Raw genomic sequence first — 27280 nt, 5'->3', positions numbered from 1 at the left:
CCCTGTCACTTGGGTGCTACTCACAGCCTTCACATTCACAGCCACGGGCGCTTCTTCCCTCTCTACAGCAGCCAGGTAAACATTATAGAACGTCAGGTTGGCATCTGCCCGGATCATCTCTTGCAGTTTATCCTGTAACAACTTATTGGATAACCCTAGGATGAATTGATCTCGTAGCAGCCGGTCCACTTCTTTGAAGGCTCCCATAGCCTCTGAGTCCCGTCGCTGCACTTCATTCAGCATCTCTTGTAAGGCGTTAGAGTATTGCGTTAAAGTCTCACCCTCCCTCTGTGACCGATTGAAGAAGTTGCTCCGCAACTGCGCTACCTTGGCACGCCCTCCCTGAGCTCCCTCTAGCAGAGCAAATATTTTTTCTAAAGTGTCTCTTTCCGATTCAGGCCGTACCATCGCTGTCCGTCTAGCGTCACCTTCTAGGGCCCCTAATGCTATCTCTGCACGCAGTTCCGGTATCAGGTTGCTCAGTCTAACTATACTTCGTACCCTTTCAGTCCAGTCCTGCAACGTCATATTATTACCGTCAAACTTTGGCAGATGCTGCATTAGTGCTCCGGCCGATAAGTACCCCACTTGGGCCGGCATTACCAGCGCTGGGGCTTGCTGTGCAGGGGCACCCTGGACCACCACAGCTGGTGCCAGGGGATTCTCTCCCGCCACATTCCCGTCCATGAGGGTCGCTGTATCCTGCCGACTACGCCAAGTTGTAAGCCGTGTACCGAGGTGGGCTCCCGAGGATACAGCGAAGTCACGAACAAAGGAAGTGAGTCCAATTCAATTTAACCAAGATAGGACTTTACTGAGTTTAGATAACCTCTTTTGTCCAAAAGAACACTCCCAGGTATTACATTTACACAGCCTAGAGGCTGGGACCCTGGTGTTATACAGCACGGTGCCCACTAGTGTGGCCTTCAATATACTCCAAGCTGTTACCTACCTGCAGGCTGCGCCTATGCAGCTGCCTGTTACCTGTTATTACCCTATTACACAGGAACAATTCAGTGTGTGTGACACAGGCATCCGGCGGTGTAACACCAGGGTTTACAATCTTATCACAATACTACTAAATTCCCCCCAAACCAAGTACAACTAAGCAGGTATAATGGTTAGTTAGCTTGCAAGCCAAACAGTGTAAAGTTAAACTAAATGTTGCTCCCAGACTTCCTTACAAGTCCCTCTCTGGGAGATATAACTCTGTAGAAATCCTCTGTGACTTAGTCCTTTTACCAGACAGGTAGATAGTTCACCAGTATACATGAGTCCCCCTGCGAACTTCCGGTTGGCACATGCGCAATGGAAGGGCGGCAAGAAGACTTCCTGTTCCTTAGTGAATTAACCAGGGCTGGGTATGTACTTCAGGGTATGGTCCTCGGGTTACGACGAGCCTGCTGCAGAACCTCATTTTCTGAATGCTATACAGTGTATAGCATTCGGCAAATGAAGGCTGATTGTGTAGCAGGCTCGTCCTTGCTACGAGCAGGTAAGTATGCTGTTACCAGTTGACTTTTTCTCATTGAAATGAATAGACCAGCGTTGATTGGCCAGTTGCCAGTGATTTGGCCAATCAACGCTGGTTCTGCCAGAGGCTCGTCTGAGGAGGCGGAGTCTAACATCGGACTATTCATTCCAATGAGAAAAACTCTTGCCTGCCTGTAGCAAGGACGTGCCTGCTGCAGAATCAGTGTTCATTTGCCGAATGCTATACATATATATAGCATTCGGCAAATGAATATATATACTGTATAGCATTTAGCAAATGAGGTTCTGCAGCAGGCTCGTCGTAACCACGAAACAGTATGCCTATACCCCTGCTAGACATGGCAAACTCTCAAAACCGGAAAGAGATCTTCGACCGGAAATAGGAAGGGCGGGACTTAATCCTTTGTTATTGTTGTCAAAGGGGGACTCATGTATTGCAGCCTGGGGTGATGATTATACCTAACTAACTAACTACAGGCTTTTTACTCAGTCACAGCAATATGGTGCCAAACTTGCAGTGTGGTGCGTGCACGCTTACTTCTGTTGGGTACCTTTTAGTCTCTGTTAGCATCAGGGTGAAGAGGAGCTCCTCGGACAGCATGCGGTCTCACTGGCAGTCTCACTTCTCAGCCAAGTCTCTGACAGTAATCTTCTCCTTAGGATGGTGTCTGGACAGACTCTGAAAGTCTCAAATCCTCAGCTATTCTTGCTGTGGCTTCTCCCTCTAAGGACCCTCTCGGCACAGTGATGTCTCCGCAGCTCTCTCTTCTCCTCTAGAGTCCAGCACACTCTGACTCAAAATGGCTCCTAGAACCTTCCTCCAATGATCAGGGTCTCCACATCAATCTTCCAGGGGCATACAGCCTTTTTCCTTTTACTTGTTATCTCGCAACAGCGACCTCTTGAGGTCAAACAACAAAATGTCAGGTTATGAAAACACCAACTCAATTACACATTGCACATTCACTACACAGGGGCTGTTTCACCCTCTTACAGGTATCTATTTTTGGCAGGGGTGCCTTTCCATAGTTCACTTCAGGCAACAGAGAGGGTAGGTTCACCCCTGCCTTTATGTAATGGTAGTATTGACTTAGTGATGAAGGCACAAGCAGGTCACTAGAGAGGTTTCCAGTGTCTAGGATTGGTCCTATGTATGAGAGAGGCTATGACTGAGACTGTATAACATGGCAGCTAAGTTAGCAGAATTAATCCACATAAAATGCGAATACTACATAAATTTCTTATGGCCTTATACACACAAGCATGTATTATGAATGATCCATGTGTGGGAAAGTGAACATGTCCGTTTTGCGGCCTGTAGTGGACGGCAAGGACAGGACGCGGATACCATCCCCATGTGCCATCCGACCTGTACATGTAGACTGTTTTATCACCAATGTAATAAAATGTCATCGTGTCTATTCTACGACCACAGCAGATACCGTACCCTGTGTATAACCGCCATACACGCTTATAAATCAGCCGGTGACTGCAAGAACAACGACACGTGCGTGTAAAGTAACCGCTCTACAACTATGTGCAGTCGTCCTAAGCTGCCATGCTGGTTCCAGGGTGGAATGAGCGCTCGTCCTATTGTAAGGCCTGCTGGGTTTTTGATTGCCTGCGGCAGCCTTAATCTGAACAGCGACTGTGACCAATTTGGCGCGTAGAACGTGGAGGTCATTCCAAGTCGGCAGGTACGGGGCGAGAGCTGGAGACAAACACTGCCAAGACTGAGGTAATGGTGCAGGCCTCGTGTCACATTGCTGGGATTTATGAGTCACCTAGATATATATATAACTGAGGTTTGCTGAGTTAGAATTCAGGAATAAAATAAAAATAAATAATAATAATAATAATAATAATAAAATAATAATAAATAAAATAGATTTAGGCATGGCATGATATAGTTGTGATGTATGTGAAATATATATATATATATATATATATATATATATATATATATATATATATATATATATATATATACTCCAAAGTGGGCAGTAACACTCCAGCAGCGTGTTCCAGGGGTAGAGGCAATACTTAAAGGGATTCTATCAATAAAAACATTTTTTCTCGATCACACGTAGGAATAGCCTTAAGAAAGGTTATTCTTCATCTAGCTTTAGATGTCTTCTCCGTGCTGCCATTTCGTAGAAATCCAGGTTTTTGTCTGTATGTAAATGAGTTATCTCGCAGCACTGGGGGAGTCGCCAATGCTGCTAGAAAAATCTCCAGCGCCGCCTCCATCTTCCTCAGGAACGGCCTCTCTGTGCGTCTTCTTCCGGAGCTGGGTTCAAACTTCTAGGCCTCAAGCCTCAGGTAGAGCTGATTGTGCATGCCCACAGGCCACAAGAAAATGGCCGCATACACCAGTTTACTGTGTAAGCGGTCGCAAGAATAGGCCGCTTACACAGCTTACTGTGTAAGCGGGCATTTTTCTTGTGGCTGCAGGCATGCACAGTCAGCTCTGCCTGAAGCCTAGAAGTTTGAACCAAGCTGTGGAAGAAGGCGTGCAGAGAGGTCGGTCCTGAAGAAGATGGAGGCGGCGCTGGAGAGTTCTCTCGCAGCATTGGGGACACCCCCAGTGCTGTGAGAGAACTCATTTGCATACAGACGAAAACCAGGATTTCTACTGAACGATGGTGTGGAGAAGACATCTAAAGGTAGGAGAAGAATAACCTTTCTTAAGGCTATTCCTATGTGTGATCAAGAAAAAATGTGATTTTAATGACAGAACCCCTTTAAAGATCCCTATTTTACCAAAATAAAGTCATACAATGCTCATGTAACAAAAACATCCTAATAACACAGCCAGATAGTTGCCAAAGTTTCCAATGAACATCCCGTACACCCTGCGTAGCTGCCTTTCCATAGTGGAGATGTTTTCCTCTATAAACGTTAGGGGAGGTTATATGGCACCATTTGACCATTCTTCCTTCCAATGGGAAGCAGAGATGGCAGTAGGAAGCAGATAAAATCAGCGTCCTGCCCAATCTTGCCATAGATTCCGTGGCTTGGAAGTCCCTGCCAAATAGGCCCATTCATAGAATGTCCATGCACCGCACTGGCATCCCGTCACCACAATCCTGCAACCAAATACGGCAGCGGAAAATGAAGAGAAAATTCTGCCAAATCCTTACGCTTGCCCATATTTCTTGCTTCCAATACAACTTCAAGAAATGACTGTTCAGTTTTTTATTGACACTGTGGGCTATATTAGGCAGTACTATAATAAAGATGATATAAGGAGATGTATCTGAGCCTGAGGTTCCATATTGGATTGCAATAAAAAGCTAATCTAGCTCATAAATTAAATGTAGATATGATAGATAGATAGATAGATAGATAGATAGATAGATAGATAGATAGATAATAGATAGATAGATAATAGATAGATAGTATAGATAGATAGATAATAGATAGATAGATAGATAGATAGATAGATAATAGATAGATAGATAGTTAGATAGATAGATAGATAGATAGATAGATAGATAGATAATAGATAGATAGATAGATAGATAGATAGATAGATAGGAGATAGATAGATAGATAGATAGATAGATAGATAGATAGGAGATGATAGATAGATAGATAGATAGAACGATAGATAGATAGATAGATAGATAGATAGATAGATAGATGATAGATAGATAGATAGATAGGAGATAGATAGATAGATAGATAGATAGATAATAGATAGATAGATAGATAGATAGATAGATAGATAGATAGGAGATAGATAGATAGATAGATAGATAGATAGATAGATAGATAGGAGATAGATGATAGATAGATAGATAGAAGATAGATAGATATTATCAGTACAAAAACTTGTGTGAATGTGGACAAAGTGATCACATTAGCCCTGTTAGTACTTGTTTAATAATTCAATGATACATACATTTCTCCAGGCATATTGGAAAGTGCTCAAAACCAATATATGTTCTTCTAAATATACCGTATGTCAGGCAGCCTGGGGGGAAAAGCTGTTCCTCATATCAAACTTGGCGTAAAGTCTCATATCTGCAATTAGCTCACTTCACTATATTTTAGCTTGTCACATTGAGAAGTGTTAGAGAATTCAGTTCAGGAAAGTCATTCCTTACTGTTAAAAACAGATTTCTGGCACTCGACTTTGGCACAATTTTTTTTTTATACCAATCATTTTAAAAGCTCTCTGTTCTTTGGCAGTAGGCAGCAAGTTGTAGGGAAATCCAGCAAAAAGTGTTGAATTCCCCAGCAGCACCCCCGCAGGTAAATAGAAGAATTACACAATTGTCATTAAAATCAATAATCTGCTGATTCCTCCAGGACAAATGATCTTATTTGTTGTCATTCTGATTATATGAATTCGGAACCTACCCTCCTCTATTAACTCATAGCGCCAAACCAGATTACATGCTTAAAGAGGTGGTCCCATTTAGAAAATTAATTTCAATATAATTATTTAGGGAATTCTGAGGGGTCCCCTGATCTAGACCCTTATCTCTTGGAAAAAATGGGGAACTGGTCAAAGATTTGTCTGTCCTGCTGTATGCAATGCTTCAATCCACCTGTAGTGGTGCTGTAGGGGATTGAAATACTTTGGGCTTCTGTAATACACTGTCTGTCTACCAATAAGCATTTGGACACCCATACAAATGAAGATATCTGCGGTCGTGATGTGCGTCACGCCTTCTGCCATTAAATAGGAAACAGCATTGGCATTAGTCGTATACAAGATGCCATGAAGTGCAGAGGTGTCCGATTTCGAGAAAGGGGTAATTGTGGGGTACCACAGAAATGGTCGCTCCTTAAGGGACATAGCGAGCGAACTGAATTACCCAAAATCGACAGTGACCTATGTGATTACGAAGTAGAAGGTGAACGGTGATTGTTGTAATGTGTCCCGAGTCGGCAGACCCCCGAAACTGGGAGATAGAGACTGACAAGTGCTGGGCAGAGAAACCGCACCCAACCGATGGCTCACATACACCAGGAGTGTCACCAGGCATCCGGGAGTATTGTGTCGCTCAATACCATCCGTAAGGAAGCATCTGCTGGGGTCTACCAACTATTGGATAGGAAGAAATGTGGTTTTTCTATTCTACCGCAGGGGTCCAAATACTTATTGGTAGACAGTGTAGACGCCGCTCCTTGGATTCCGCTACAGTTGGAATTTTTGCTCTAGCCCCCACCGTTCCTGAGCAATTAGTGCTGTTAATTTCGTTGAATGATCTGCTAATTGGGCTCTATATTGTCAAGTAAGTGATGTCAATGACCATGCCCACTTGACTGTAGAGGGCCTAAGTAGAATATTGGGCAACAAAACTACCTGCACTGATTTCTTGGGAATGGTGAGGGATAGAGAAAAAAATCCAACTGTGGTGGAATCAGTGAAGGGGCACCTATTAAGTGACGCAAATAATTGGATTTAGTGGAGGTGGTAAAAGGTCATCTTTGAGTTGGATGTGATCAAATACAGCTTTAGGGCCAAGAGGGTCCCTTCCATACAGATTTATAGAATCTCCAAATGTTTTAATACAATAGTGGAACACCAACCATGTCCCATCATTTGGGTTGTCCCATCTTTATAACCCCTGTCCATATAACCTACTAGGTCTATGGCAGTCATACGTCTTAGGTTTCCCTTTCCTGGACCATATAGTATATTGTCCATTATTTTGGATGGTCGCCTACACATTGGAGGCCACACCAAGCTCTCCCCAGATGTTGGAGCACGTTAATGATATCAATGTCACATTTTATCTAGGAAAGGCAAGGTTCTGTCTAGATCTCACTTCCAGAAGACGTCTTTCTACGCTGCCTAGATGGTGGGTACACTTTAAGACAAGTATCAACGAAATGGTCTTGAAATAAAGTGTCATCATTGTGATCGTAATGACAGTCCTTTGGCACGCCGCTGCTTTCTGCCTTTTCTATTTCATCCACCACTGCAACAAGAGAAACATACAAAGTGCAAGTGACACAATCGAAGCCTTTGAGATCCACTGTTTGCCAGATTGAGAAAATAAGACACCGCATCTTAAAATTCAGCAGAGCTACCGGGAGAGCACAAAGGACATTCCCAGTACAATAGACCCATTTAGTTCACGAGAGTTTGCTTTCAGCGGCAGCATTCCCCTGGAAACCATCGACTTATTTTCTCAAGTAGATCTCATTTCCTTACCTCCTAAACCTTGCCAGGTGTCCCTTTTGAGTTTGGCCATATCACAGGAGGACCGGGACAATTATTTCCTTTCAGTCCTTGCCTTTCCACTTATGGCTGCTTTCTGATGTCTCCTTCTGGAACAAGAAGATGAAGAAGAAGGGGCTGTAATAAAGACAGCGCTACTGGTTGTTGGAAGCGGCAACTCTGCTGCTACAAGACACTAAGAATTGTCTCCCGAAATCCTGAGCTAGAAAGGAATACAGCTTTTTACATTGTACCTTTCATCACTACTGCCAGTGGCCAAGAAATTCTGCATTGGTGTCAGGAGATATTGCAGATCGAGTGGCGGAATATTGAATCGCGGTCTATTCAGTTATAGTCAAAGACTTTTCTGTTCCCTGCCAGATACACGGCTAGGATACAACTATATTCTCATTATGTCTGGGAGCAGCATTACCCTGATATATCTACTGCCTGGGACCTAAAACAAGTCTGTGCGGTATAGAGGGGTAGTGTTATGTATAGCATACTGTGATCACAGCTGGATATACTCTATGGTTGGTCAATCAGAAATCCAAAACCTTGCAAAAAAGGGGGAAGATGATAAAGAAAACTAAACCTAGATAAGTAGTAGTCTACAGTACTATAGAAAGGGAGTCTGTCAGCAGAACCCAGCATATCAATCCAGCCCCACAGATAGATACGTTAGGTTCTGTTCCCCCTTGTGTATTGATGCCTCCATTGCCAAATATCGCCATGTTGTCCACATACAAATTAGCTCTTTGGAACAATAGGGCCTCCCTCATTCCTCCAAAAAGATAAGGAACGCTCAACACCCTCATTGCCCCAAAGCACTTATTTGCATATTGAAAAATCAGCCATGGAGGCAATAAATTGCAAGGGGAACACATTGTTTGATTCAGAAGCCAATAACCTATCTAGCTGGGGTAATGTGGTGGGTTCTGGTGAGAGACTCCCTTTAAGTGTTTTAAAGAGGACCTTTCATCAGATTGGGCACATACAGTGTTATATACTGCTGGAAAGCTGACAGTGCGCTGAATTCAGCGCACTGTCGGCTTTCCCGATCTGTGCCCCGGGTAAAGTGCTATAGGTCCCGGTACCGTAGCTCTTTATAGTCAGAAGGGTGTTTCTGACAGTTAGCCAGGGACGCCCTTCTGCCCAGCAGCGCCTATCGCGCTGTACAGTGTGAGTGGGGAGGAACGCCCCCTCCCCTCCTGATAATACTCGTCTATGGACTAGCACTGTGAGTAGAGGGAGGGGGCGTTCCTCCCCACTCACACTGCACAGCGCGATAGGCGCTGCTGGGCAGAAGGGCGTCCCTGGCTAAGTGTCAGAAACGCCCTTCTGACTGTAAAGCGCTACGGTACCGGGACCGGTACCGGGACTTTACCCGGGGCACAGATCGGGAAAGCCGACAGTGTGCTGAATTCAGCACACTGTCAGCTTTCCAGCAGTATATAGAACTGCCTGTGCCCAATCTGATGAAAGGTCCTCTTTAAGGAGTTGTGCAAAATTAGCTATATACATGACATTTGGGGTCAAAGAAATAAGAGTGGTAGTAATAATAGTACTTGTAGTAATGACTAGTATAGACTATTGCACAAATGTATCGCTCGGAGTTAGGGTTGAGCTGATCTTGAGATTTCAGGATCAATTTTAAAATCCGATATCCGATCATTTTCCAGCCAATCCCGATTGTGAAATTTGCTCGATCGCCGATCAGGATCCGATCTTTCCTGATCCCGATCGCTCAACCCTAGTCAATGGTTCTCTATGGGAAAAGTCACTTTTGGAGTTGAGTCAATCTTGAGATTTCAAGATCCGATTTCCGATCATTTTTCAGTCGATCCTGATCATGAAATTTGCTTGATCGCCGATCGGCATCCTATCTTTTTCGATCCCGATCACTCAACCCTACTCGGAGTACATTACTTTATTGCCATGTCTTATGGTCACAGGACATGTTAGTTCTTCATATCCATTTGGGGGTGGCTATCATCTGTACAATGTAATATCTTGCACATTCAGTCTACCTTGTCAAGTGTATATATAATATCTTCAAGTCTATTCCAAAAAGTATTGGCCACAAACAATAGTACAGTTTTACGAAGGAACATAGTTGAGACACATCGGTTGACTTCTGGAGATGATCCATTAAATATAGAACGTAGGGCTATATAGAGCCAACACACTAAATATGGACTGAGACATGAGGATGGAGGCTCTTTTATCCTAAAAAATCAGATGATACCAAACAAATTCTTATTGGCCAAACATGCCTGTTTCATTGGGATTGGACATCCATGTAATTTGTATGAAAATCTGCCGACTTTCCTCCAACAAAAGTTGTTGGGCGAAAAGATGGCCATTGGATTTTAACATGCGCAATGTTTTAGTATATAGAGTAGTCTGAGAAGTGGCAGGGACTTACTCCCTACAGACTTGGCAAGTTATGTCAGGCAGAAGATGCCAGACCTCACCAGCCAAGATCAGGGCCCACAGTGTGTCCCAATGAAAATTGTGTAGATCCGTAAGGTCAGACACTCAATTTCAATGCTAATATTCCCCGGTTGGAATGGACAAATGATGGTATAATATTACCTGATGTAATGGATTACATTTCATTTACCTTTTGAAGCCGTTGAAGAAATACAAGATCTTATCTTACCAGACTAGGCTACAACACGTCCTCTGAGGCCTCCAGTCTCATTCAAGGTCATCTGCTTTAAGTTAATCTTCTGGAAGACTATCCAATTCTTAAAAATTGATTAAAAACAGAGGGCAGGTAATATTTGTTTCAAGAAACAGAAGATAAAACATATCTTTTATGTCCCTTGTAGGGTCTAACTGGTGAGTCAGGTACAACTCTCTACACCGGGCTGATGAGATGCAATAACATCGAAATGGTCGTCCTCGGTTGAGAGACTATACCTGGTAATACTCCCAGCGTCATTGCAAAACAAAGGCCTCTTGGAAGGTCGAGCATGATGTTAAAGGGAGCAGCCTTTATTGGGCCATATCACTGAGATTCTGTCTTCCTAATTACATCAGGGAAGACAGGCTTGCACATTCCAGTGAGCGCCCTCTATTGGTTTGCAATACTGAGGCTCCTGACTTCCTAATTGCATCATGGAAGACAGATTTGCATATTTTTCCCATGGTCCCTTGCAAAGTGGAGTGCTAAAGGCTTAATAAGTCTCCACACACCTATATGGTGGTCTCTCCCCAAGGAGTGACGATATCCCCCTTGCCCATAAACTTGTCAGTCTAAGGGTAAGGAACTTGACACTAAATTTGTCTTGCCAAAAATTTCTGTTTCAGGAATTTGAAATGGACCGAAAAGGATTTTGATGTAAAATTTCTAGCAGAAATTTAGTGGGCAGACACAAATTCCAAAAACCGCTAGCAAATTTTGAAAAATTCCATGCCAACGAAAAATGGATATTTTCCACCTCTCATTCATTTCAGTGGGGTTTCTCAAGAACGAACAGGTTCCTTATTTTTCGACTAGTTGAAAACAATCTGCTATTGAACAGAACGGGATGGCAAATTTCAGGCAAAATTTTAGGCGAATTCTGTGTCAAATTCCTATGTGTGAACTTACCCTTAGACAGATGTCCCTTTGACATCTTGGAACTCTGGCTGGTGAGATGTCAGGATTGTGTATCGAGCTCCTCTGAGTGTTGTACGTTTTCTATATCCTCCATAATACACATCTGATTTTTCACCCTGGGTGCGATCAGGATAACCATATGTAGGCCATATGTATACAAGCTACATCATCATAATTTGCACCTTTCATCATGAGTTTGGAAGACTACATCGGTCTAAGATGTGGAGACATTTGTGCCATAAAAAACCTACCAAATCGCTAGACTTGCATATTCTTACCACAATATTTACAGGTTTGGAAGTGACATCTCCGTCCTTCAGGACCATCTTACACCTCCTCCCTTCACATTCATGCTTCTGCTTTATATCATTGGGATGTTCAGAGTCATGTCACTTTCATTGATCCAATTTTATTGTATTTTATGATTTTATCAATAGCTTTTATTTTTATGTGGTTTGGTTAGAAAAGTGCTCGCTAGCACATTATGGCCTAGTGCCAACAGCTCAAGTCACATTGCTTCAATTTAGCAAGGAGAATAATCTCGGAGACATGCCGGGTTACATTTGTAAATATCATTTTGGAAATTTTAGGCACACTGCTGGAAATTATGGAGAGATCTGAAATTCTGAATTGACACAGGGCAGAATTGTTGAAGACATTTCTTCGGTTCTTCCAATCATTTGGGCCTTGCAGAAATTTATATGCAATGGATAGATAGCTAATAGATAGATAGATAGATAGATAGATAGATAGATAGATAGATAGATAGATAGATAGGAGATAGATAGATAGATAGATAGATAGATAGATAGATAGATAGGAGATAGATAGATAGATAGATAGATAGATAGATAGATAGGAGATAGATAGATAGATAGATAGATAGATAGATAGGAGATAGATAGATAGATAGATAGATAGATAGATAGATAGATAGGAGATAGATAGATAGATAGATAGATAGATAGATATGAGATAGATAGATAGATAGATAGATAGATAGATGATAAATAGATAGATAGATGCAATAGATAGATAGATGCAATAGATACTGTAGATAGATAGATAGATAGATAGATAGATAGATAATGTAGATAGATGCAATAGATAGATAGATAGATAGATAGATAGATAGATAGATAGATAGGAGATAGATAGATAGATAGATAGATAGATAGATAGATAGATGATAGATAGATAGATAGATAGATAGATAGATAGATAGATAGATAGATGCAATAGATAGATAGATAGACAGACAGACAAACAGACAGACAGACAGACAGACAGACAGACAGACAGACAGACAGACAGACAGACAGATAGATAGATAGATAGATAGATAGATAGATAGATAGGAGATAGATAGATAGATAGATAGATATGAGATAGATAGATAGATAGATAGATAGATGATAAATAGATAGATAGATGCAATAGATAGATGCAATAGATACTGTAGATAGATAGATAGATAGATAGATAGATAGATAGATAGATAGATGCAATAGATAGATAGATAGATAGATAGATAGATAGATAGATAGATGATAAATAGATAGATAGATGCAATAGATAGATGCAATAGATACTGTAGATAGATAGATAGATAGATAGATAGATATGAGATAGATAGATAGATAGATAGATAGATAGATAGATAGATAGATAGATAGGAGATAGATAGATAGATGCAATAGATAGATAGATAGATAGATAGATAGATAGATAGATAGATAGATAGATATTAGATAGATAGATAGATAGATAGATAGATCGATAGATATGAGATAAATAAATAATAATACATTTTATTTATATAGCGCCAACATATTCCGCAGCGCTGTACAATTTGTAGGGTTCAGATACAGACAGAAAGATACATTACAAAGAAAATCATTTCACACAATGGGACTGAGAGCCCTGCTCGCAAGAGCTTACAATCTATAAGGTAGAGGGGGTGACACGAGATAGCAGGGGCGGCATTGCTTATGCAGAGGTCAGACACTTTTGTAATAGAGGTCACTGTCATTACACAAACATAAAGCTGTATGAGCAGTCGACAGTCGTGTCCTGTAACATGTGGATGGAGCTTGGACAGATAAAGTTATCCTGAGATGACATCATATCATGTGGGGAAATGTGGGAGCGGGGACAGAGGAAGGTTAAGGGTTTACATTAGGAATTGTGATAGGCCTGTCTGAAAAGATGCGTCTTTAGTTTGCGTTTGAAACTGTAGAAATTGGGAGTTAATCTGATTGTCCGGGGTAGAGCATTCCAGAGAAGTGGTGCAGCTCGGGAGAAGTCTTGTATACTAGCGTGGGAGGTTCTGATAATAGGGGATGTAAGTGTTAGGTCATTGAGTGAGCGGAGAGCACGGGTTGGGCGGTAGACAGAGATGAGGGAGGAAATGTAGGGAGGTGCGGCATTATGGAGAGCCTTGTGGAGGAGGGGGAGAACTTTATATTTTATTCTATAACGAATAGGCAGCCAATGTAGTGACTGGCACAGACCGGAGGCATCGCTGTAGCGTCTAGCCTGATAGATGAGCCTGGCTGCTGCATTCAGAATAGATTGTAGAGGGGAGAGTTTAGTGAGGGGAAGACCGATTAGTAAGGAGTTACAGTAGTCAAGGCGAGAATGAATCAGAGAGACAGTAAGTGTCTTTAGTGTATCTCTGGTAAGGAAAGGGCGTATTCTGGAGATGTTTTTGAGGTGGAGGTGACATGAACGTGCGAGTGATTCAATATGAGGGGTGAAGGAAAGGTCTGCGTCAAATATGACCCCGAGGCAGCGGGCCTGCTGCTTATGAGATAGATAGATAGATAGATAGATAGATAGATAGGAGATAGATAGCTAGATAGATAGATAGATAGATAGATAGATAGATAGATAGCTAGATAGCTAGATAGATAGGAGATAGATAGATAGATAGATAGATAGATAGATAGATAGATAGATAGATGCAATAGATAGATAGATAGATAGATAGATAGATAGATAGATAGATAGATAGATAGATAGATAGATAGATAGATAGATAGACGTGGAAAAATGACAACCTAAAAAAAATGGACCAATTTTTTAAGTAGTTCCTTGGAGAATGGAACCAGGAACCTGATGAAGGGCACGAGAGAGAGTTAAAGAGAGAGCATGCAGAGAGTTAAAATTAGAAAGCCCTTTAGTTCACGTCGCTCCTTCTATCTAACCAAGCATCCATTCTCGTGAGGACGGTGCGCACTCCCTACCCTATTGCTGTTGTTGTACTGGATTGTGTTTTTCATGTTGTACGCTTGTATTTATTGTGGTTTCTTGTGTCACAGCTCGCGGGAAGGGACAACATGCCATCTGGTTGAACATCAAAGACGTGCCCACCACAGACGCCGTAGGCGGGCGTGTGAAATGTATACTTTATTAAGTGTCTATGTGTAATAGATGTATTACAATGATGTAACATTTGTTGGCCAGGCTCTCTATATGTAATTTATTAAAGCTGGGGTCATTTCCACCAGACATTTGCATGTCTCACTTGGAAGGTTTTTATGGTATTTTATGTTTATTGCCGGGCTGGTCCACACATGGGACTCTCCATACACGCAGTCTTGGGGACTTCTAAGACCAACTCCTCCAAACTGTTACTTATTTTTGATAAGTCTTCTATTCTCAGGTTTAGGGCAAGTTTTTAGTTTCTTACTATCGATTCTGAAATAAGATCTTTTTATAATAGAGCATCTTGGGGAATATGTTTGTAGGATGGATGTGATACAAGGGCTTTGCCATTAGGATGTACCGTATTTGTAACACTCAGCATTATGTGATCAGAAATAGCTTTCAGCCTCTCGTACACCGCTTAAATTTGCTTAGATTACAAAAACGGAACGCAAAGCTGCCAAAGACCTGAGTTCTAAGGAGGACGGGAAGAACGTTTTATGTTTGCCGACCATGAAATCCACAATGCAAAGTATATAATGTGCCCGGGAAGAGATGAGCCTTTTAATGTCATAGTCTGGTACACATTCGTATATCTGTATATCAGCCGCCATTCTTATTTGAAAGTCCTATTACAAAAAAACGTAAAAATTGAAAAATATCACCTGTTTTAGGTTGTGTTCAGGATTCTGGGAAAGTTAATAACAATCAATCAATAATACAAACAAATATAATAAACTTTGTAATATATATTATCAGAGAAAATGCTTCTTTCTCCTTTAATCAGGCTGTACTCACCTCCCCTCCTAAACTGACTCTCACTCTGAAAATTGCTGCTGTCTGTATCGAGACTGCACGTGATATGACTCAAATTACACATGTCTGAAGAGGTCTATGAAGTGGAGAGGGGGGGAATAAGTAGAGAGAGAAAAAGAGAGCAGAAGAAATAGGGGTTTAGTGTAACATTATTGCTAGGGTTGAGCGATCGTGTTCGGAAATATCGGATTCCGATCGGCAATCGATAAAATTTCACGATCGCCATCGGAATTCCGAACACGATCTTTTTATGTGGGATCGAGATCGGTGATCTTTTCCCACAATGCAAAGTATACGCTGTATACTCAGTGTGAAGGCTCCGCTGCAGTTCCATAGGAATGAATGGAAGCAGCCAGCACACAGCCTTAACCCCCTGTGCGCCGGCTGCCTCCATTCATTCGAATGGAAGGCTAAACTAAACATCTCTAGCAGCTATTTACCTCTAGAGATGGCTGCTCCGGTGCCCTCCTTTTTCTTGCCTCGCTGCCCCGCCTCCCAGGTTAGTGTTTAAAGCGCTAGGTAGGCGGGGCTTGTGGCTTAGGAGAGTGTGGGCGGGTACAGGGCGGGGAGAAGTGACGTCTCCTCTCCCAGTACCCGCCCACACTCTCCTAACCCGCCCACACTCTCCTAACCTGGCAGGGAGGGGGCAGCGAAGGGAGAAGAGAAGTGAGGACAAGAAAAAGGAAGGCACCGGACCAGCCATCTCTGGAGGTAAGTGGACAACAGCGGGGACTAAGTAATCAGAGGATTAAAAAAAAATCCTCTGGCTACTTTAGTGATTCACTACACAGCGTGGATTCTAAAAATTCCTAGATTCCATGCTGTATAGTGAATAGGATTGCTTTTAAAATCCGATCTCCAATTAATAAAAAAAATCCCATTGACTTGCATTGGGATCGGAATTGGGATCGAGATCGGGTTCGAATGAAAAATGATCAGAAATCGGATTTTAAAATCGATCCTGAAAAGTCAAGATCGGCTCAACCCTAATTATTGCCAAACAGAAGTTTTCTATCACAACCAAAGTGTTTATTCATATTGGTACAGGTTGTTATTTTTCTGTACGGTTTGAGGCTATTTCAGAGTGAGACATAGTCATGGAGCAGATTCTTCTCTACTTACTGTGTACCATGTATGGCAGCCAGTCTCCTCCCAACGGCTCAGGGAGAACTGCAAACTACAGACAGAGCCTGCAGAGGGGAAAAGTGCTAAATAATGCAGAATATAAGACATATAATGATGAGAAATAGTGTTACATCTCACATCCTGAAAAGAGAAATTTAACAAGACGTACATGTTAAGCAATGGCAACCTTTATCGTTTTCACAGCTTTTCCATACCCATGACAATTCTGTCTGGTTATATAGGGATATATCCCACTTTCTTTTTTGGTGTAAATTGGGCAAGTTTGTGGTTTGGGATTTTAGAAAAGCAGATGACCTCTATGGTGGTGGACATCTTGGTAGTCACCTGGTTTCAAATGAATTTGGAATAAATAAGAATGGGCTGAAAAGGAACAAATGAAAGATTGATCTGCCGGACGCCTGGATATCTGCAGATGAAATGGTTAATAGTATACCATGGCAGTGCCATACAGTATGTACATTAGTGAATCTATCACATATAATCTGCATTGAACCTGACACACATTCACACAGCACAGGCGTCCATTCATATCAGTACGGTCGTGGTTCCTATATGACATAGGAATGACACCGGGACATACGTTACTGATCTGTTCTTGGGTTTTCTTGAGTCTCTGTAGCTCGGGCGTATCTGTGACAATGCTGAAGCCTCGGCCTTTACTTTCTTCAAAGTCTCTCTTATATTTTACCTGCAATAGAAAAAACAAACATGTATCGGTTATATCTGCACATGAAATGACTCACGTGTGACCAATGTCATCATGTCACTGGTACATATCAAGCCCTGATACAAGTGTGAATTATGTCCCAAGTACAAGGAAACAGACACGGAATATTTACTCCTTAACTTTTAGGTTACGTTCACAATCCATCTGAAAATCCAGGCAACAAAGTTCCACATCCAACTTCTTGTCCGGCAATGTTAATAAGAAAATAATGGCTATTCACCAACCCTTGGGATCCATTGTTGTTAATCCATTGTTTAATCCATACTTCTGAATGGACCAGAATAATGGATTCAATGGCGCAGATCTGAACACACCCTGGATTGTTGGATTGTCATTTCTGGAGACATACTTCTTGTAAGGGATTTCAAGTGATCACCATGGGTCCTTCTCCCAAAATCTTTCTGATATCCACTGATTTTAACAACATAAAGTTTACGCTCCGCTCATTCTGAAAGTAAATTCGTTCAGAGTGAGCGGCGTAAAACACAGATCCCATTGAATTCAGTGAGTGCCGGCATACTCGCGCTACCCATGGAAATCAACGGGAGGCTTTTTTACCTATTGCTTTCAATGGGATAGATTTATGTTTGCCTTTTTTTTGTTGCTTAGTTTTAGCTTTGCTGTGTAGAATGGGACAGAACAACGCTATAGGTGCACAGATTAGACTCTATGTGCAGCTCCCTGGATTATAATATGGATGGCTTCCTGGGGTTTGGGCTTTATGAGGGCCCATGGCCACCCAAATATCTCACCAACTTTAACAAGTGGCCTTAGAAGTGACCGACAGTAGCAGTAGAATTTTATATACAGGTACCTCTTGTACCTCTAAAAATACACACTCGCTGCAGCTAGTCTTCCTATACGCCAGGGGGCAGCATCATAGTGTGGACAGTGAGTGCCTACTCCAATATATCGAAAGAGACTGATGATCTTCCATCCTCCATCCATTGGCCATTAAAAATAAATGTATACAACATAAACCCGATGTAAGTCACGCTCACACAGTGGAATCTGCCGCTGATTTTGAGTTGGTTTCCTCCCCAAAATCAGCAGCAGATCCTACCCAGATTCTGGGACCAATGGGTGGCCCACTATCAGGGTCCGTGGTAGTCCTAGTAGACCCAGGGGCTGTACCTCATTACGTCTTGAAGACTGGATTAGTCTATGGGCACTTTTCTGACCATTAACATTCATTTACGGCAGCTACCATATAGCAAATGCCTACACAAAGTATGTGAACCCAATATAGTCACACCTAGGGACGTCATTAAAAAGATATGGCTTAGAACCGTGCTTCTGGTGTCATATAAAGGATGAGATTCTCAGCTCTCATAGGGTACCATCACAGTTCTAGCTGTCAAATTTCCATAGGGCTCACCAGTTCAATATTTATAGGTACCTATAGTTGACTTCATTGACATATTCCTTTTTTTCAGTTTTTTTTTAGTGTTTCACTGTTATTTTTAGTCTCCCAAATGGAAAAAATGGGCACAGAACGGATGCAAAATGTTAAAAAAAAATTTAAATCCATTTTTCCCGACCAAAAAACGGACACGGCAGTGTGACTATGGCCTCAGAGAATCTAAGCTGACCACTTTTTCCATTTGTGAGAAAATTACAGAAGAAATCATTTCTTTTTTTTGGGCTAAATAATATTATACGGCATGTTGTGCTGCCATGAATATGGAAAGGAATCATTGCAGGTGGTAAAATTCATCCTGGGATAAGCTGCGCTTTGAAGAAGATCATGTGAAGCAGTAAGTGCATTGTGTACGCACACTGAATTTTTAATACTTCTAAATATACAGTATACGTGGCAAGCATAACATTGTCATCATATGTGAGTCACTGCCATTGTCAAACATAAGCACTTTCCCTTCCAAGTAATAATACGTAGCGCTTCGGAACATATGGGCCGTATTATGACACCATAAAGAAGAGACATGGCAGCCTTAAAGGGAATGTATGGCCAATTTTTGTCTATTTATTTATTTAAACCAGATAGTAAAACATATCATATATTTGTAACCTGTATTTTCAGAGTCAGCGGTGTTCTCTATGAAAGTGTTATCTTCTATTGTAACTCATCCTGTGATGTAAGTAAGGCGACTGCTGTAAAGACATACCCTACAGAATTAGCAATTGTCAGTCTAGTATTAGGCTTAGTGGTCAGGGTGAAACTTGCACTTATATGTAAATATAGATAGTGACAAGGTTTTTTTTAACCACTTCAGTACCGGGCCAATTTGTGGTCCAGGACCAGACACATTTTCGGCTTTTTGTGTATGTGCGGTTTTGAGGGCTGTAACATTTTTCCTGTATGTCTCAGTCAACTAATTTTTTCGGGGACACATAGGCCTTTATTTTTATGTTGTTTTTTATTTTCGAATAAAATAAAATAAGAATATTTTTTTTTATATCCTGGAAAATATAAACATAATAGGAGGGAAATTGTGTCTGGTTTTCAATTTATTATTATTATTTTTTTTATTTAATAACACAAAGTGTCACTGAAAAACTTTATAAAACAGTTTTTCCTCTCCGTTACGGTAATTTTTATTATGTATGGTGTCGTCGGGGGTGGGGCTATAACCTTTAATAACGGTGTTTTATTAGTGTATTATTATTAATTTTTTATTATTATTTTATTTACATTTTTTAAAACTTTTTTATTATATTTTTATTTAATTTTTTTTTCCAGATTGTGTCCCCATAAGGTGATAAGAGACCTTTGGGGACATCTGATCACTTTTTTTTTTGTTAGGGAGGCTTATTTTCCCTATAACTGGGGCTGGTACATTTAGCCTCAGTTGCAGGAGGAATCCAGCCTCCTGCACGCTGTATACACAGTATACTGAGCTGATCTGAGACCTGTAGGACCCAGCAGCTCTTGCAAGATGCTGCTCCCGGCGGATCATGTGACCGCCGGCTCAGAGGGCGGCCGCATCATGGCGGTGCCCATAGCCGTGTATACAGCGCTGTATACACAGCGATCGAGATGGCAGGGAAGGGAATAAACCTTCCCTGCCATCTCTCTGGGAGCTCTGGCTGAATTTACAACCGGCTCCCAGCTTCAGCAGCTGCACAATCTCTGTGCAGCTACTGTGTTCTGACTGGACGTACCTGCACGTCCTGTCAGTACAAGGCAACCACTATCCAGACGTATATAGTCTATGGGCAGTCCGGAAGTGGTTAAAAAAAAAATCAGCAAAAATTATTTAAAGATATGTTTAACAAAAAAATTTGGTTTACAAGTAGGTGATTTTCTAGTGGTGTTGGTTAGTGACTTTACACTGATGGCCAATCCTTGTACTGTATGAAAGGTGGGGGGCTAAGAGATGTCTTGACAAAATGAAGGGGACATTGTGCCACAGCCCCTTACTGTTATAACTGGCACAGTAATGTCCATACCTATGTGACCGGCCAGGTACAACTCAGCTCAGTTTCTTGATACCTTTTTGATTTTAAAATATAAAAATTTATAAACGTTTTGTTATTTTGGCAGCATTTGTGGCATTGGTAAATATTGTAATATACTTTATTAACAAATTTTGTCTGCTTTCTTTGAAATTTTGCTCTGAAACCCAATTTCTCTATTGCGAGCTTGAATATGTGCAATGTTTCTCACCGTGTATGGGTTGGTGGGCTCCTGTATAATGCAGGGAAGCAGAGGCTGGCGGGAGGTCACTTCAAACAGTTATATCTCAGGAATTTTATAACACGGAACAGTGATCCTGGTGCCAAATGAAAGAGGACCATCTTAGCTTTCATAGAACACCAGATCGCAGTTCTACCTTTACTATTTTTGGAGATATCACAGTCAGAATAGGGAGCAGCTGCATAAAATACAGGTAGAACTGGAAATAATAAAGGTAGAACTGGGATCTTGGTGTCATATAAGAGCAAAGAATCTCATCTTTCATGTGATACCTCGTGAATCAATTGTCTGTATTTTAATATGAAGTGACCTCCCCTCCCCTCAACTTCCCTGCATTACACATGATCCGCACACCCGTATTCTAGTTACAAGCAGTGTACAGATATCAGCTAGCAATAAACAAGAAACCAAATGGAATTCAGTGCAGGAATTTATGGAACAAAAGACAAAATTTGATAATAATGTTTATTACAATACAAAAATCAAAAAGTTCAAAAGTTTAGGTACGCCTTAAAGGGTTATTACTAAAGATGGCCGACCTCCAAGGTTCCTTTCAGGTTTGGATGGCTCAGATCTCTCATTCAGTTCAGTTTGAACAAGTTTGGATAAAACCAAAGTAAGATTATTATACTCTGGGGTCTCTTCATAGGCCCAGGGGAGTAGTAAAAAAATGATGTCTCCTTGGTGATGTCATGTGCCTGGGTTAAGCAGTAAGGCCTGTGATTGGGCCTCATGATGTTCGGTGTGCTGATGTCACCACTGTAACCCAATCACAGGCCTAAGTGGTGTCCCCGGGTACATGATGTCACTAAGCGAGCATCAGATGCCACATGGAGGCCCAAAAGAGGTTTAGGATGGTGAGTAGAAATTTTTTTATCTCCATCACCACCTCCGGGCCTCGACCTACACTCTTCAGACCCCAGAGTATAATAATTTAGTGTACTGCAACGCAACTGCCATTTTTGTTTGTCCTAGATGAATCCCCAGTTGGTCGGTTTCATTAAAAACCAAAAATTTTGAGATATTCAGATTAGAACCCAGCTTATGCAGAAACGGTTCAATCTTCTCAAGTTAGTTCCATTTTGGCCAACACAGCTATAGCTGGCGCACATCCAACCCTCAGGCCGGGACGTTTCGCTATCTTGTTTCCGTAACCAGAGCTCAACTGTACCTTGGCTCCCATTCATCTCTATGGGAGTTACAGAAACAGCGTAGCACAACGACACTCTACCCTTGTAGTCAGGACTTTTCCATTCCAGACAAGATGGGAATAATCTTTTTATTTAAAAAAAATGTAGCAAAAACTACAAAAAACTGGAAAAATTGCTGAAAATTTGTAACTAAGCGGGTTCACCATTCGGCAGCAGTGACAACCAGTAATGGCCCCTATAAAAATAACCGAATATTTTACATAATCTGACACTCGTAGCTGAGACTTATCTAAATAATTTCTGCTCAGTTTTAATTACATGATCTATTTTTGCCTCCCTGCCACAGATAAAATCCTTTCGGGAGACGCTCAGGACTCCTGAAGCTTTTTTAATAGCACACATAATATTACATATTCACATCTATAAAAATCTGCTGTCACCGGAAAGGAAGGGTGGCATTTCCTATTCTATTTTTGCAGTCTCGGGGCGAGTCTGGATGACTTCACTCCAGCACCAATAATTACAGAAAGCCACAACGTGACACCGGACTTGTATCAGGACTCCATCAGGCTTCATGTCTAAAGCTGGCTGCACGTTAGAGCTGTCACATAAACAGTACTGTGCAAAAGATTTAGGCATGGGGTAAGGATGCCTTCAGAAATAGAAGGGTTAATAGTTTATTTATGTCTGTTAACAAAATGAAGTGAATGCAGAAAAGAGAAATGTAAATCCCATCAATATTCGGTGTGACCTTTGCCCTTTGCCTTCCATCAGTTCTTTCGGTACTTGCAGACAGTTTTTGGCAGAACTTGGCAGGGAGGTTGTTCCCTCCATCTTGGAGAACTAAGCCCAGATCTTCTGTGGATGTAGGCTTGCTCCAATCCGTCTGTCTCTTCATGTCACCCCAGACAGACTGGATGAGGATGAGATCAGGGCTATATCTGTGGGGGCCGTATCATCACTTCCAGGACTCCTCCTCCAAAGGGTAAAGGTCATGCCAAATATTGATGGGATTTACATTTCTCTTTACAGTTTTGTCCCATTAAAGTGAAAGCCGAAACATTCTTCATATCGACCAGTCCCTTCGAACAGCAGGGGGTGTCACCAGTGGTGTAACTAGGAACGGCGGGGCCCCGTGGCGAACTTTTGACATGCCCCCCCCCCCCCCGACCGACACCGAAGACCTCAACCACCCCCTCCTACGCATTCCTGCACGTTCTATTATGCGCCATAGTGGCCCCTGACACAGTATTATCCCCCATAGTGGCCCCTGCACACAGTATTATGTCCCATAGTGGCCCCTGCACACAGTATTATGTCCCTTAGTGGCCCCTGCACACAGTATTATATCCCATAGTGACCCCTGCACACAGTATTATATCCCATAGTGGCCCCTGCACACAGTATTATGCCCCATAGTGGCCTCTGCACACAGTATTATCCCCCCATAGTGGCCCCTGCACACAGTATTATATCCCATAGTGGCCCCTGCACACAGTATTATATCCCATAGTGACCCCTGCACACAGTATTATATCCCATAGTGGCCCCTGCACACAGTATTATCCCCCATAGTGGCCTCTGCACACAGTATTATCCCCCCATAGTGGCCCCTGCACACAGTATTATCCCCCATAGTGGCCCCTGCACACAGTATTATCCCCCATAGTGGCCCCTACACATAGTATTATGTCCCATAGTGGCCCCTGCACACAGTATTATCCCCCATAGTGGCCCCTGCACACAGTATTATCCCCCATAGTGCCCCTGCACACAGTATTATGCCCCAATAGTGGCCCCTGACACAGTATTATCCCCCATAGTGGCCCCTGCACACAGTATTATGTCCCTTAGTGGCCCCTGCACACAGTATTATGTCCCTTAGTGGCCCCTGCACACAGTATTATGTCCCTTAGTGGCCCCTGCACACAGTATTATCCCCCATAGTGGCCCCTGCACACAGTATTATGTCCCTTAGTGGCCCCTGCACACAGTATTATCCCCCATAGTGGCCCCTGCACACAGTATTATCCCCCATAGTGGCCCCTGCACACAGTATTATCCCCCATAGTGGCCTCTGCACACAGTATTATGTCCCATAGTGGCCCCTGCACAGTATTATCCCCCATAGTGGCCCCTGCACACAGTATTATCCCCCATAGTGGCCCCTGCACACAGTATTATCCCCCATAGTGGCCCCTGCACACAGTATTATGCCCCATAGTGGCCTCTGCACACAGTATTATGGCACATAGTTGCCCCTGCACACGGTATTATGCCCTATAGTGGCCCCTGCACACAGTATTATACCCCATAGTGGCCCCTGCACACAGTATTATGTCCCATAGTGGCCCCTGCACACAGTATTATGTCCCATAGTGGCCCCTGCACACAGTATTATTCCCCATAGTGTCCCCTGCACACAGTATTATCCCCCATAGTGGCCCCTGCACACAGTATTATCCCCCATAGTGTCCCCTGTACACAGTATTATCCCCCATAGTGGCCCCTGCACACAGTATTATCCCCCATAGTGGCCCCTGCACACAGTATTATGTCCCATAGTGGACACCCATAAACAATTATACTCTGGGGTCTGAAATGACCCCAGAGTATAATCGGAGACCCGGGGGAATAAAAACATAAAAAAAACAGTTACTTATCTGTCCCCCGTCTCCTACGCTGTCTTCTCTGCTGCCGTCCTTCTGCTATGACGTCGGACGTCACATGACCTGGGACGTAGACCGGGTTCATGTGACGTCAGAGATGTCAGAAAGGACGTCAGGAAGGATGCCTGGCAGGATCATGGAGAGGTAAGTAGCAGTGTATTTTATGCTTCTTACCTCTCCCAGTCCGCCGATCATTATACTCGGGGGTCTGAAAAGACCCCCGAGTATAATGATAGCAGCGGTAGCAGCTGTCACCTGGCCCCTAATATCCCGGGCCCTGTGGCAGCTGCCTCCGCTGCTATGGCGGTAGTTACGCCACTCGGCGTCACGTGAAAGAGAATATTCTCATTTACGTTTACAGGCTGTGACTTAGTACATAGCTAGACCTGAGAAGTGGAGAAAGTGTCTTACAGATTGACAGGAGGAATAACAGAGGAACAGAACAATGCATAATATACCCCTCAATTGTAATTGATGGAAAATGTCAGTATGTAATAAACCATCCATGTCCGGGGAGGCAATGAGAGAACACATGACCCATTAATCGGAGGTCAGGTTATATAATAGAACGGCATTGGGTCTACATTACCTGACTCTGGATTTCACTCTGTTGCTTCAGTCGGAGGTTTTCGGGAGTATCTGCCACCGTGGTGAAGGACTGTTTCGGATAATGTCTATAAAAAAAGAAAAAATTTGTCAATTCAACAGCAAGATCCCTTATGAAGTATATGAGATGGACCGGACACTAGGGGTATACACTGATTTCTAGATGTTGTTCTACAATTGACGTGACTTTCATGCTGTCAGATCTCATATAGAATGGCTAATATTCCCATGGTGTCTTGTTATTCGTATACTCCTCATAGTCACTAGCCACCATTACAACAATGGCTATGATCCATGTTTCATGCTCCATGCTCTTTGCAGAAATAAATGAGTTATGACGCTACAAAAACGGGGAATATTCTATTCATTGTATAGAACATAGAATATACACAATGTATGTTATGTATCGGCTGCTAAGAAATGACACAAGGAATAGTTATAATAATTACTTATATAGTATGGTGCCACCTAGTGTTCAAAATCTATAGCGCTGTGTATGTCCACCTAAGATGGGTGGACGCACATGCTCAGTTGCTCTCCACAGTAGTACACGTCTTGGACTTCCCATACCTATAGGTTGTCCCTCCCAAATGGAGGGATACCAACATTCAATCCAACCCAATACACATAGACAGATCATACCCATTAGTATACTGTCCAGAAGAGCTGACACTCTAAAAGCAAAGTGTGCCATATGGTTTAGGAGCTCTTCAGACATATGTTATCTGATGTCTGGGACTATAGCCAAGCAGCATGCGACCAGAAGGGGATATTTTGTTTTTATTCTGTATGTTTTCATGACACAGATGGCCAGATATTGCATTTGATGAGAAGTGACAGCCCCAGCTGATCCACCATGTCATTGCCGAGCATTACCACATCTCGCTCCGCCGCCTGCTCCATAGCTGCAAGGTAGGGTACGAGGAAAGGCATCCTCTTCTAATTTGTCAATGTCACTACACATAACAGAGGGCTGGAGTCACTTGGCCACACGCACAAGCCTTCTGCTTCATTATATTTCACTATGCGTCACCTTCAGCATGGACGTCGCGATGCTGCACCGCATATCATCAGCCCACAGGAACATCATCATCATCATCATCATCACTATAGGTGATACTAACAAGCCCGTGGGTTCTTCAGTGTTGGTTCCTTGGCTATTTAGATATATGAACTATGTTTGTATTGCCTTCACCACCATGCTGTACACTGCAGCTTTACTTACCTTAAAGGGTACCTAGAATTATAAAATAACTTAAATAAATGAATAGTACTGGTGAATAGAAGAAACTTTGTAGTATATCTTATTAAAGAAATTTGTTTCCTTCTCCACTTATCAAACTGAGTTCCTTTTTTCATAGAAGTCTATGGAGAGGGATGGGGGGGAGGAGGAGGCTGCAGGAAAAGACATAAATAACAGCAAATGTGAGGGAGGGAGCGTTTTTGACACTGCTATGATTCTAGAGAAAAGAGTTTTGTGTATAAGGCAGAGTATTGGGAAGATAAGGAGGCGGAGGAGAGCAGCCTGATAAGTGGAGAAGGAAACAGATTTCTTTAATAAGATCTATTACAGTGTTTCTTATATTAACATGTACTATTCATTTATGGAAAGTGGTTTTATAATTGGAAGTTCAGACCCATGACTATACACGTCTAGGTGGTCTACACCCTGGTTCTGCAGGTTGACAATTTCACGCAACCCTGCAAGGATATAAGGGTACGTCCTTGCAGGGTTGCATGAAATTGTCCACCTGCAGAACCAGGGACCCGGCTGTAACTATGACCAGGGCTCC

The 27280-nt window shown here is 42.3% G+C and overlaps 2 protein-coding genes across 4 annotated transcripts in view; both read right to left on the bottom strand.

Moving 5' to 3' along the window:
- The window catches only part of LOC142201101 (uncharacterized), an 81651-nt gene extending 73942 nt beyond the window's left edge, over positions 1–7709 (bottom strand). Inside the window, exons 1-2 of the mRNA XM_075271929.1 lie at positions 7670–7709; positions 7281–7433 (exon numbers count right to left, since the gene is read on the bottom strand). Coding sequence (XP_075128030.1) covers positions 7281–7433; positions 7670–7709 — 193 coding nt within the window. The remainder of the gene's footprint in view (positions 1–7280; positions 7434–7669) is intronic.
- Positions 1–27280, bottom strand: part of LOC142200973 (LIM zinc-binding domain-containing Nebulette) — a 183808-nt gene that overhangs the window by 95147 nt on the left and 61381 nt on the right. For all 3 annotated transcript variants that reach the window (XM_075271748.1, XM_075271749.1, XM_075271750.1), the window contains exons 3-4: positions 25471–25555; positions 17257–17364 (exon numbers count right to left, since the gene is read on the bottom strand). In XM_075271748.1, the coding sequence (XP_075127849.1) occupies positions 17257–17364; positions 25471–25555 (193 nt within the window). The remainder of the gene's footprint in view (positions 1–17256; positions 17365–25470; positions 25556–27280) is intronic.

This window comes from Leptodactylus fuscus, chromosome 4 (genome assembly GCF_031893055.1).
Source record: "Leptodactylus fuscus isolate aLepFus1 chromosome 4, aLepFus1.hap2, whole genome shotgun sequence".
NCBI lineage: Eukaryota > Metazoa > Chordata > Amphibia > Anura > Leptodactylidae > Leptodactylus > Leptodactylus fuscus.
The sequence above is the reverse complement of the archived record's forward strand: the minus strand, read 5'-3'. Positions and strand labels throughout refer to the sequence as shown.